General features: G+C 40.8%; 1 protein-coding gene across 1 annotated transcript in view; it reads right to left on the reverse strand.

The window, feature by feature from the left end:
* Positions 1–2,627: 2,627 nt before the first annotated feature.
* RDX (radixin) overlaps positions 2,628–13,773 on the reverse strand; it is a 109,244-nt gene continuing 98,098 nt past the window's right edge. The window contains exons 15-16 of the mRNA XM_033410187.2: positions 5,984–6,081; positions 2,628–3,249 (exon numbers count right to left, since the gene is read on the reverse strand). Of these exons, the coding sequence (XP_033266078.1) occupies positions 6,015–6,081 (67 nt within the window). The 3' untranslated portion in view covers positions 2,628–3,249; positions 5,984–6,014. The remainder of the gene's footprint in view (positions 3,250–5,983; positions 6,082–13,773) is intronic.

The following is a 13,773-nucleotide window of genomic DNA, read 5'->3' on the forward strand; positions in this document are numbered from 1 at the left end:
GCCCCCTAGGTCTGTAAGTGTGGTCCCCGGTCCAGCAGCCTCACCTGTGTACTTGGGAGAGGTGCACGTCTTTGGGCGCCACCCCTGACCTGAGAATCAGACACTCTGGGGGTGGGGCCAGCATCTGTGGTTTCACAAACCCTCCGGACGATAATCACGCTCATAAAGTTTAAAGTAAAAAGCACTGGGTGAAATCAATTCAGAATTAAAGCAAAAGAATGAGCAGGTGAAGCCCACAAGATCACCTTTATCATTGATGAAGCTAATGCTGGGAATCTAGGCTTATGCCTAAGGCAACTGGACTCCCTAATATCGAATCCCAAATGAGACAGCCACCCCTCTCCTGTGGGAGCCCGGGCCTGCCTCAGCAGAACTAGGGCATGGAGGAGCTGACAGTCATGTGTGCTTCCTGTGGACAGAGAACAGGACTGGGTACACGGCTCCTCTCCAAACTCACTGCTCAAGCAATCCGTCCCACCTGCCTGGAAAGGAAGGAGGGGGCCAAGGGGGCCAAGAGGACGGGAGTGTTGTGCTAAAGAGTAGTGTCTGCCCACCAATGCGCTCCTAAGAGTGGATGTGGATTATTCATGACTGGAAGAGATCAGCTTTTCTCCCTTTGGGTGGCTACACCCCTGTCAGCTTCGCTTGACCAGGACTGAAGTCCAGCAGTTCACAAGGGCCTGGTGGGTGTGAGCAGCTCCTGAAGAAAAGTGGCTTCTGGTTCTGAGGCTTCAAGTCCCCACCTGTCCGTCCCAGCACGCAGTGTAGACAGCAGCCTTTCTGCCCAGCACAAAAGAGAGCCCAGGAAGAAATCCAGCCAGTTTCCTCTCCCATGGGAAGTGATAGCTAAACATGTTTCCTCAGAAGGGGTGCGACGAAAATGGTGCTTTAACTTGTCGTTATCTTCATGCATTTCTTGTTACCTGAAAATAAGCGATCTTCATAACTCCCCTCTGCCTCTCAGCTGCCCATCTATGCCATCCCATGACCTTCCTCTTTAGCATTGAAAGTAGGCTAACTCCCTTCCCTTTCCAAAGGAGGAGACTCAAAGAACAGAAAGGATCTTAGAAATCATTTAGTCCAAACACCTCATTTTCCGGCAGACGCGTCAAAGGCCCAGGGCATTGAAGTGACCTATCCAGGGTCTCAGTCACGACCCATGCCCAGGCTTGACACCCACTGGCTGAAAACCCTCAACCCTCCACAGCTCCATGAACAAGCTTATGAACTGCTGGTTATACGGCATTATCTATAATTATGTTTATATAATCGCACTATAACCAGAAGCAACTGATAATCTGTCCTTTTTGTGTGTGTGTGTGGGACGCGGTCTTCTCACTGCTGTGGCCTCTCCCGTTGCGGACCACAGGCTCCGGACGCGCAGGCTCAGCGGCCATGGCTCACGGGCCCAGCTGCTCCATGGCATGTGGGATCTTCCCGGACCGGGGCACGAACCCGCGTCCCCTGCATCGGCAGGCGGACTCTCAACCACTGCGCCACCAGGGAAGCCCATGTCCTGTCTCTTTTAATAGTTTCCCCCTGTATTACCAGTCCGGGCCAGACCAGTCTGTGTGTGGAAGAGGTCTGTACGGTGGTAGCACATGGGAATTTGCTGTGGCGGCAGCAGCCCACGCTGTGCCTTCTTTACCTGTTGACCTTGAGCCTCAGGTTCTCTGATGGATCTGCTAAAAGGTGAAAGAACACACCTGGCATGATTGTTCAGACAGTTACCTGACCAGTGGTTCAAGGACCCCAACCAGATGATTTCCTCAAGCACTTCCAGTCTGTAGTAATACATAACACGCAGTCTTTCGGGTGCTGCCTGTGAACCTTGGCCACAGGACACCAGCTTCTGGCTCCACTGCATCCCCAGGCCTTAGGGCTGAATGGTTCTACACCACCTGCCGCTTATAATCGAGGAGAGGCCTGGCAAACAGCAATTTGATAAGAATCACACGAAGTTGTGTGGTTATCTTTTAAGTTATAAAAATGCCTGATAAGCAAAGATTTCAAATAAATTATGAGAGCAGTTTGGGAACAAATATTTCTTGATAGTAGACAAACAGCATTTAAAAAGTTTATTTGCTTATGTGTCCACTTTAGAAGGGCACTGTTTCTAAAACAACCAGACTTACTTAGTGCCCTCGAAAGACATCAGGGACAGATGGAAAATTCAATATCATGTTGGCATATTTTGTGTGGTTTTTCCGAAAATCTTTAAGGGGTAACTTTGTGACTGGCAGGTGAGTACCTGTCATATAATCCAAGCACAATACATTCCTGAAGGATTTAAGAGTGACTATAAAATAGCTGACTCCTGTTGCAAATTGTCACCCAATCCTCTAAGCTTCAGTCCTCAGACATTCAAGCCACCTCGGAGCGTCAGGAATAGTGCAACCTAGTGAATTAATAATGTGGCTTCATGTCCCAGCTCTGCCACCGCACCCCTCAACCTTCTTTCTCCAAACACTGGCCAATTCCAAGCTAACACTTTGTGAAATCAGAGAAGATGAGAAACTGAGAAGGGGCAGGCAAGCCCGCTGGTCAGTAGGGCAATTCCTCGAGAATGTGATATTCACTGCCTACCATCGGTGTGCAGAATCAAGCGGAAACTAAATGCCCCAGGCTGATGTTAGAATATATTTATTGCTACATTTATATATACAGTTATACAAACAGCCCAGACAGGAAAGGGAGTATTGCAACAATTTCTCCAGATGCCACAGATGTGTTCCAGGAAACAGAGCTGCATACCACTGATTTTGCTCTCAGTTTGAAGCCCAAAATAAGTCACATACATTTTTTTTAAGTGGAAAGTTCTTGGAAATTCTCTCCGCATATCCCTCTTTACAAGCTAGTCATGCAGAAAACAAGTGGGTTCTCAGAAGCCTGGGCCTTCAGGCATCTGTTGCGGGGATGGTACCTTGAAGACAGGATGCAGAGGATGCTGGCTGAGGACTGCCAGGTGCAGTGCCGAGTTCCCACGTCCTGGCCCGTCTCTCTAAGGTCTGTCCCTAGGAAAGGCAATCGAGAGAGGTGAGGAGAGAGACAGAATAGCAAGAAAGGGAAAACCAACAGTCGACCGAGGTGTGGAAAGAACCACCAACAAGAGCCCTGATTGAGGGAACATTCATCCATCGGGTTTCAGCTGAGATTATGGACTTTGGGGGATACAGACATTCAGAACATCAGGCATGTCTTAGTACGACCTTATCCTAAAGCTCGCCATGTGCGTCAGATGCCAGGGACCTGCGTGAAGACACAGAAAGTGAACAGGAAAGTTAGGCAAGAAAGAAGAAAACTGAACTTTTAAATATTACCATGATAGGGTTGAAAAGGGCACGACCCTGATCACCTTTCCAGTAACATGTAGCCAAGACAAGAGTTTACTACTGAATTATGAAGGGGGATGGAATGTCACCAAGGAAACATGATGACGTACAAATTGCACCAAAACAAAGGTGGTTCCACAGGCTCTACACTCTGACCTCAGCCTTGCTAAAACTATTTTTGGTCTCAAAAGGAATCTAACATGGTAGATATTGCAATGTTCAGATCCAGAATCATGATGTGGATATGAGATCATGGTATAAACATACTCCCCTTCATGTCACAGTCTTATAAGCCTTTGTGACGTGAATCACAAGAGAAGTAAGCAGCCTGTGAGGCAGGTGTCCCCAAGGGATTGGTCACCTTATTTACACCAGCTCTGTCTTATCCACCTCAGGCTACTTCCCCCTCAACCCCCCGACCCCAGGGTGTAGGAAAGAAGGTCATCAGATCAGGTCTAACTCAGCCTCCTAAGCTAAAATCAGCCTAGCACCTCAGAGAAATGACAAGGCCTGAAGGTTGAGAGCAAGAAGCCTGTGGGTCTGGATGCACCAGACAACCAGAGGCCTTTGGGGTTGATTCATGATTTGGATACAGCCTGACACCCGAGGCTGTAGGGTATTCTATCCCTGAAGAAACCAGCCAGCTGCAGTTCGTCCATGGCTATCCTTGTAATTCCTCGCCACCATAATCCCACGGGCCTGCCCAATCACAAGCAAGAGGGTGAGGATTCTGATGGAGAAACCCTCAGGACAGTGGGAGTAGGACCGGAAAACTGTCAAAAGTTCCTGTCTTTTTTCTTGGGTCAATAACACTACAATCAACTAAGGAGGGGCGGCCCAGCTGTTCTTCTGAGGCTGTCAACTATGTGACTTTTCAAGCTGAAGGATGCAGCGATTGCCAACTCCCTTGATCCTTTAATAAATTCATCTTTGGACAATTCAAAACCTCTGTCATTTGATCTTGACTTTTCTGGTAAGTCATGCAGAAACTTTCTTTTCCTACTTCTGATGGCAACAACAGAGTCAAACTCACTCAAAGGATTTGCTCTAAAAAGCAAAAACACTAAAGGGTGAAAATCAATGAGGAAAAATTGCAAAACATCAGGCAAATTTCAGTTGGAAGGATCTTACCAATCAGCAAACAAAATAGAAAGAGTTACATAAATGCCTGCACTGGAAGAAATGATTTAAAGATGAATAGCTAAGAACAGTATTGTTTGTGGCAATCTATGGATCATTAAGAACATGTTTTAACCAAGGATTTTAGCTCAAATATCAAGAATAAGATTAACTGGATTCTATGGAGTCACAAACACCCCTTTCAAAACCAGTGAAAGCAAACAATGATGGATGTGTCACAAGGACTTCAAGTGGATTTTGAAACAATGAAAATATTTTGGTGATGTCATGGAATGTCAGAGATTCTTGCATGACCTTAAACTCGTTTCACAGCAATCCAAAAGTCAAGGTCATTAAAAAGAATGCAATAATGCCATTTGCAGCAACATGGATGGACCTGGAGATTATCATACTAAGTGAAGTCAAGTCAGACAGAGAAAGACAAATACCATATGACATCATTTATATGTGGAATCAAAAATATGATACGAATGAACCTATCTACAAAACAGAAACAGACTCACAGACATAGAGAACAGACTTGTGGTTGCCAAGGGCGAGGGGGGGTGGGCAGGGAAGTATTGGAAGTTTGGGATTAGAAAATAAAGAAATACAGAAATAAAGTCAAGGCCAAAGAAGCAAATCATTTCTAAAAGTTCCCCAGCCTAAGTGAACATATATCACCATTTTTCTACGTCACATGAAAAGAACCTAAAAAAAATATTGTTATAACAGAGTTATTCCACATTTTAAAGTGTTATTTAAAATATATTCCCATATAGCTAGAGATTGGTTTATAGAATTGTGGGAGGTTTAATCAGCAAGTTGGGGGAACTCAAATGTACCATTCAAGATCTACAAGATAAACCACATGGCTGTAATTTTATTTAGAAATGGGATGGGTCAAAAAATCAATTAAAGAACTTTGAAACAACCTCTTATCATGATAATCACGTTGATCAACGATTTTTAAATATTTCCAAATTGAGATCAATGCATAATACTAACCTGGCTTACGAACCAATTCTGGATTTTTTCTACTTAATATATAGGTATGGCACTTCATTTTTAAGTAGATCTGAACATTTTTTTAAATAAGAAAAAAAAACCTTCTAGCAGCACACAAGTGTCATATGTGTGAGCTTGCACTATAATACTCTACATCAAGGGGGTTCTTTCACAAAGGTAAGCAAACAGTCTAAAGTAGCGTGTCTAATCAGCTCACCAAGATCATAGGTAAAATTTCATTTTAATAAACTCTATCTGACCTCAGTGTTCTTGATTGGCAAAGAGCCAAAGAGATGCAAACAACTGAAAAAAAATCTGGAGGGGGTGGGATTAGGTGCTGTAATGGTAGGGCTGGCTCTGGGTCAGCTCTTTTGACTGGCATTTCACTAGATGAAAGGCTCTGGGCTGTGGATTAACAGATTCAGGTTTTACGGGGTCCCGCCAGCATTTTTGCAGTGGAGAGGGTATGGCAGGTCTAATGGGAAGGTGGGCTAGCCCTGGTCAAGGCTGCCAGCTGTACTTACCCAGTGAGGGAGGGAGCCTTCTTCCTAACTGTTACATTTGCTTTATACTGCTTTGGCAAGAACGCATCTGGAACAATGCATACAGTTTGGGTCCCCACCTTTTAAAAAAGACATCAAAAGGTTAGAAAGCGTTTAGAACACAGAAGGAAGCCAAATACTGTAGTACAGAAGCCAGAATCACCCTTGTCACCTTGCATTATGTAGAGCCTTCTACGTAACCAAATTGCCAAAGTAATCTCCTTCCTAATCTTTAACCTCTAACTTTTCTTTTTCAATCACTTTTGAATCTCTACTATTACAATGTGGAAATAAGAATAACTTTAAATCTCCCTTTTGAAAAGATGCTAGAATTCTAATAGTTGCAGCAGCTCTGCACAAACTAGTCATTTTCATAAGACTACCAGATCTCAAAGCCATCAAAATCTTTTTAAGTATTAGAGTAATGCTGAAGATCAGATTTTATATTTTGAGGTTCTCTCTTGATTAAAATATCTTTCAGGCACCAACCAGACTTAGGTACCAAAATACTTCCTGGTGCCTACTTTAAAATCAACACTTGCTATCTATGAATAAGCAATGGCTCAATATACTGTACCTGCCTACTAAGACTAGGGTGAGTAAGACAAACACACAATCAAAACCACCTCCCCTGCAGCCATGTTAGCACTGCAGCGGCTAAAGAGATCAATTTCAGCCCTACTTTCTCTGTTCTGTCTTCTTCAGCTGACTCACCTGCCATTCTCAGACATAGCCCTTAGAGACACCAAAGACAAAAGTCACAATTAACTCCAAAAAGAAATTGCTAAACCAATGAAGCTTATACATGTGTTAGTTTTCTGACTGGGGAGAATATTGTTTACAGTATTTTCTATGCTTGAGAGTTAAGCAATTGGAAATGGTAATCTCTATCTTATAAATGTGTTACACATCAAAAGGGCAACTGTGGTGGGCTGTTTCCTATGGAAACCATGTTATAGATGATCAGTTTGGTTTCCAAGCAGTTTAATGCATAATGAAAAACTGAGTCTTGCAGCAAAATACAGCAGAACCCTCACATTTTGATAAAGGAACACTGAAACAAAGCAGTTTTATAATTTTTCCTTAATAGTGAACTTTGATGTTAAATGGGCAGAATTAATTAGAAGGTGATTAAGTAGTACTTGAATTTAAGAACACTTTAAAAAGAATTTTAAGTATTTTCAAGGCCTTTGAAGGTTAGCAGAGCTGGCACTTTATTGTACCAATTGTCATTTTAAAATGTATTGCTGTATCTTTTACCCTAGTAACCAGCACTATTCTCATCATTCTTAACCATAATTGAGGTAGATTTGCAGTACCCATAAAGGAACAAAAGGGGAGAGAGAAGAAAAAGGACGGAAAAGAGAATGATTGGCATGAGTATACTGAAAAATATTTGGAGGAGCAAGAGAAAGGAGGATGGGGGAGTAAAGTGAATAAATATTAAGGTATAAGAGAGAAAATAAAGTTAAATGAGGGGTTACAGTGATAACAGAGGAAACTACATGCAGTTGCCTAAAAGAAAGGTAGCAAAGAGACATCATCAGAAATGTTGAAAGTTTGCCACCAGGTGGCGCCATGAAATTAAAATACCTCTAGAAAACAGCAACCCTTGTTGGAGGGGCGGTGAGTGGAAGATACATACAAATCAGAGGGGCAGGATATTCACAATACAGGTGACTCAGTGTTCGTGGAGTGCCAAACCACAGGTTAGGACATACATCATATCAAGTTATCCCAGGAACGAAACTTGGTTTAATATTAGAAATATCTATTAATTCAATATGTTAACAGACAAAAAAGCATACACATATTATCACAATATACACAGAATTTGCATTTGATACATTTTAAACACCCTTTTGATTTTTAAAAAAACTCTTAGAAAAACAGGTGTATATATATAAAAGGAAGTTTCATTAACCCGATAAAGGTCATCTGTCAAAACAGCAAACTTATGTCATGGCACACGTTAGAAGCATTCTTGTTAAATCAGAAATGAGGTGCACTTATGTTCAACATTGTACTGAAAGCTTTAGTCAAATCAACTCAGTAAGATAAGGAAAAGAAGTTATATGGATTGAGAAGACAAAGAACTGTATTAAGTGTAGATGACTATTTATGTAGAAAGCCCAAAAGGCTTCACAAATTATGAGAAAAAATAAGAATTGGGCAAGGTTCTTGAATATAAGGTCAGCAAACAAAAATCAACTTCATTTTTATATACCAGCCACCAATAGTTTTAAAATTAAGTACTAAAAAGATAGTAAAAATAAGATGCTTAATAAATCTAACAAAAGAAATAGATGATCTAAATGGAAAAATTTAAACTTTACTGAGAAGTATTAAGGAAGACATAACTAAATGGAGAGATATTACATATTCATGACTAGGAATACTTAAATATTGTACAGATATAATTTTTTTCCAAATTAATCTATTAATACATTTCTATCAAAACAAGGTGGAGAAACTTTTAAAGAAAACAGGAAAAAAGAAGTCACTTCAAAGAGGAGACATGAAAGGCCCATAAATTTAAGAAAAATTCTGAACTATATTAGTAATCAAGACAATGCAAACTAAAAGCACATTTTAAACCTATCAAATTGGCAGAAAGTTAAAAAAGTTAGTGATATTCAAGTGTGTTGAAGTCAGTGTGGGTATAACCTTCCTTTGGAAAACAAGTTGCTGGTTACACAGAAAAGTTGAAATGCCCCTGTAACTGAACAATTCCCCTCTCTAGGTAGAGATACTGTTGCTCACACTACTAGGAAATATGTTCAAGAAGATTTCAGGCTATATTGTTTGTAAAATAAAAAATACTAGAAACAATCCAAGTGTCCATTATCAGGGGAGTGGATAAATTATAGTGCATTCATAAAACAGACACCCTCACAGCAGCGAAAATGAATGAACCACAGCTATATTCATCAAAATGGATGTGTGTGTGCGCATGTATGTAAAGTAGGTAAAGTTCACAGGCATGCAAAAGGAGACATTATATTGTGGATACAAACAGTTAAAATCAAAGAAGAGGGAGACATGATAGAGAAGGAATACAGAATGCCTAAGTTACCAGCAATGTACTATTTTAAAACGGATGCATGAGTACTTATATATATATTTACATGTATAATACTACATAAGAATATATACTATATATAATAACAGATTTCTTTATATTTCTCCTAGACACTGTTGTAAAACAATCTCTAGTTTGTAAATGTTTAAAACTTTCAGAAATTGATGGAGGAAAAATACTACAATAGACAGGGAAGTTATAAATTTTGTTCCAATTATCTTTGGTCTTTGAACCATTAGAATTTTGAAGGTCTCAAATCATCTAGGTAGAGAAGTCAATAGCTACTCCAAGGACACTGAGTAAAAGAAGCAACTGTATTATTCCCACCGTGTCTGACACCCTCATCTCTAAATAAGTGATTCTCAAAGTGTGGTCCCAGAACAGCAGCATTAGCCTCACCTGTTAAAAATCCAAGTTCCTAGGCACCATGTAGACTTACTGAATCAGAAACTTCAGGAAGAGCCCTGCAATCTGCATTTTAACAAAGTCTGCATGTGATAATGATATATGCTAGTTTGAGAACCACTGCTAGAAGTTTCTCAAATGTGTAGGGAAATCTCTTCATTACTACAAAATAAGACCCCTGTACCATGAAATAAACAATCTAGACAGCTGAGAAAGCCACACTGCTGGCCCTTGGAAGAACGTAACTGTTTTTAAAATCCTTTAATTCAGAGGTCAGCAAACTATGGCTCATGGACCAAATCCAGCTCCCCATCTGTTTTTGTAAAGACCATGATTTAAAAATTAAAAGAAGATAATTTTATGACATATAAAACTGTATGAAAAAATAAAAAATAAAATAAAATTGTATGAAAGTCGGATTTCAGTGTCCATGAATGAAGTTTTACTGGAAGGCAGGCGGCCAGGCTCCTTCACTTACATACGCCCATGGCTGCTCTTGTGCCAAAACAGCAGGGCTGTGTACTTGTGACAGAAACTATTTGGCATGCAAAGCTTAAAATATTTAATATCTGGACCTACCTTTAGAGAAAAAGTTTGCCAACTCCTACTTTATTCAGTAATTACAATCTACTAACCTTGAAGCAAAATATAATCATAGTGATTTCCTCTTAAATGTACAATTTTCCTTTTAATTCCACAGGCAAAAATCTAATAGTTTAAAAGAATTCTTAGGAAAGTCAAAGCAGAACCATTTTTATCTACAAGGTAAATCAAATAACCCACACAGAGCATCTGGAGAAAGTTGTTAATTATGCTACTTTCTCTCTGTCTTCAATATTGTAATGTGACAAAAAAAATGACTGGTGAATTTTAATGAAATACTCCATCACGTTTAGTTCTGTAAACTAGTTTAGCAATCTCCTCCACAGGCATTTCCTCAGGTGTTTCACTTAAACTGTGAGCCTGTCTCAAGGCTGCACTGTGACTTATTTCTCAGGCCTCAAGCTGTGGCCACCTTCCTCCCTGGCTCTGTCCCAGGCTGAAACTCTCCAGGCAATCTGATCCTCAACCTCTTGAATTTTTTCTAGACCAAGTTCAGTTCTTATCACTGAAGTCCTGCTCACCAAATTTCTGAAATATTTTATTTAACATCTATTAACTAGCTCAAACAGCCTATTTCTATACATATCCATCTTCACTTCTCAACTTGCATTTTTTTCTAGATTTCTAAGATCCCTTGAGCACAGACCCTTCATTTGATTTCGAGGGCTTTAACACTCAGTAAAAAGAAAAGGATGCTTTCTCACCCCCACAGGTATAAATTGTATATTTCAACTTCAAATCTTTAAGCTATACCCACCTTTTCTTGAAAATTAGAGCACTAAACTCTTCACAGGTTGGTGTTACTAGCCCACACCAAACAGTGGAATAAGTCTGGTCCCCAATTTGATGGGGTTTGATCTCCAGGTCACTGTTACTCTGTATTCAACATAATATTTAGAGCATTCTTCTTTGGCCTCTAAACTAATGAATACATTCACTTTAAGTTATGCAGACAAGAAAATCCTCTGAAGGGCACCGTCATGTAAACATGTCTCAATCGCAAAGTTGGCGTTTTGTAGTTTCTAAAAAAGGGTGGGGGGAAGATTTCAATTCAAAGAAACCCAAACCCAAATGCAGACTCTGCCACTCTGGTGGCCTTTGGGCAGGTTACTGAACTCTAAAATGGGATAGTGCGCCTACCTCCAAGGACACCTGCAGCATTTATGACATCTTTGTACAGATTAGGAAAGTGTGTCCCTTCCTCCAGGCACAGGTGAGGTCCCAAGGTGCACGCTTATCTGGTACACACTAAATTTTTATGTCTGTCCCTCCACTTCTGCCACTATGCTTGTGTGAGCTCCTTGAGATTTGGCTCCTTTCCAACTTCATCTCACAAACAACTCTCCCCTGGGCTCACTTAGCTCTGGACATACTGCCCTCCTTCCAGTTCCTTGAACCAGTAAGCCCTTTCTTGCCTCAAGGTCTTTGCATATGCTGTTCTCTCTACCTGGAATGCTTTAAAGCAAATCTTGTAAACTGGTGTCTAGTGGGCCACTTCCAAGAGAGCAGATATATTGTTTGGCTTGCAAAACATTATCTAAAACTTTCTAAATAGCTGACGTGTAAAATTTGAGAGATTTCACATAAAATTACATTTCTACTTAAATATTTAAAGCATTATTCTTTGGATGCTTTTTTAAAAAAGCTGTTTGCTGGCTTATCTTGGAAAATCAAAATAGCACTGCTTTGAGGAGCTGCCGCCCTCTTTAGACCCAGCGGGAAGATTCCCCCACCAGGCCCAGTGTGCTCATTTGATCCTTCTGGGCATTTGCATTTGCCATCTTGATTTAAATTTAAAAAGCTAGGCTTCTCTTTTTTCAGGTGGCAACTTATATGCCAGTTCCTCACAGAGACTTTTTCCGACCTTCCTATCCCCGATTATCATCCTATTTTCCCCAACTCAGTCCCTTGTTTCTTTCACAGCATTGATACAAATTTGCTTTTATAGGTCAAAGATGGTTGAATACTAGCAATTTTACATGATTCAATCTAATACGATTCACAACTTTTAAATTATTCTGCATGTGTTTCATGACTTACCATAGAAAGTAAGTCCATTAATAAGGATCTAGTCTTCTTCACTATTATATTCTCAATGATTAGTAGGTACACAGTACCTGGAAGGTACTAGGCACTAAAATATTTGGATGAATAAATGCAAGGACTCCTCCTACCAAAACTTCCTTAGTAGCTCCAGAACATACACAAAACCCATTTTTACCTATCCTGAGGTACCTAGAAGTAGCCCAAGTTATAAGTGGACTTTCCTAACCCACAGCCCAAGGCAGTCCTACTATCCCCTGCTCAACTCTAGAGCTGGCTTTAGGCCCAGACTTCCATCAGCCTCTGCTTACATAGCTGACACCCCTGGTTCTAGCACTGGAAATGACTCCTAAGATATGATTTTTTCCTGGAACCCCTGTGCAAACCAGCATTGAGACCACCATTGGACATCCACTGAGATGTTCCCTCAGCCCTAAAGGGAAGCTGGGGGAAAATTGTACGTGTTCCTGAGATAAATGCTGACAATTGCAATAACCTCTACATCCTTGGAGATGTTAGCAAGGGGTCTGCTGTTCCCCAGATCTTTGTATGTATTTCTTGTCTAGTTGTCTGTCACACTATATCTTAACCTTTGTTTCTTCCTCTAGACTATGAAAGTTTTAAAAAATTATTTATGAATCCTCAGGACCTAACTTCAAGTACTTAACAAGTGCTTAGTGAATGAAATTATTTGAATGGATTAAATCGTTCAAATGCTACATGGTGCACCCCTAAAAGGTAAACATGCATACAGATTTTCACTTACTAGGTACAATTTCATGGACTGGAGCAGGGCTGTGGGGTGGGGTTCATGCCAGTGTCAGCTTCAGACATCTGGAGCTGACGGAGGACACTACTAGAAAGAGCACTTTCCTGTTCTGTGTTTGTGGAAAACACTTCCCAGAAGATACTATACAGTTAAGCTAAGCAAAAAACTAGTCTTAACTCCAAAGCAATTGCTCTCTTCAATGATTTTCTTACTGCCAAAGCCAGTGTACATTGAAACATTGTAACAGACCTGTTTCCTATGGCTTTGGTGGTCACCCAGGATGTTTAACTCTGCTCTGTTGTGTTTCTGCAGCTCTCTCCTGAACGTACTCTTCCTGCTTTGGCCAGCCCTTAAATGTTGGTGCTCACCAGGGCTCTGTACTAGCTGTTCTTTCCTTACACCTTCTCCTTGGGAATTCTTATGACATTCCATCAGCATTCCAAACTTGTCCAAAAAAGCATCACAGGCACATCCACACCTGCTTCCCCTCATGATTCTCCAGTGTTTCATTGCACCACCTTCTGAATCTCAAAGTTTATACTTTCTCAGTACAAACAGGTAGTTCCAGCACACTCCAAGTCTTTTTGTGCCTGAAGGTATTTACATACATAGCTCCCACTACCTGGATGGCCCTCCTATCTTTGCCCCTCACGCCCTCCCACCATTAAGAATAACTCATTCTTAAAGGCTTGGCTTAGGAGTCATCTCCTCCAGGAAGCCTTCCACCAAGACTAGATGCCTTCCTCTGAGCTCCCAGAATTCACCCACCTTATTCATTTAACAAAAAATATTGAGCTCTATCATGCACCAGGCATTGCTCGAGGCACTGAGCACATTTCATTGCAAAATTCCTGCCCTCATGAAGCTTAC

The sequence above is a fragment of the Orcinus orca genome, chromosome 8, assembly GCF_937001465.1.
Source record: "Orcinus orca chromosome 8, mOrcOrc1.1, whole genome shotgun sequence".
NCBI lineage: Eukaryota > Metazoa > Chordata > Mammalia > Artiodactyla > Delphinidae > Orcinus > Orcinus orca.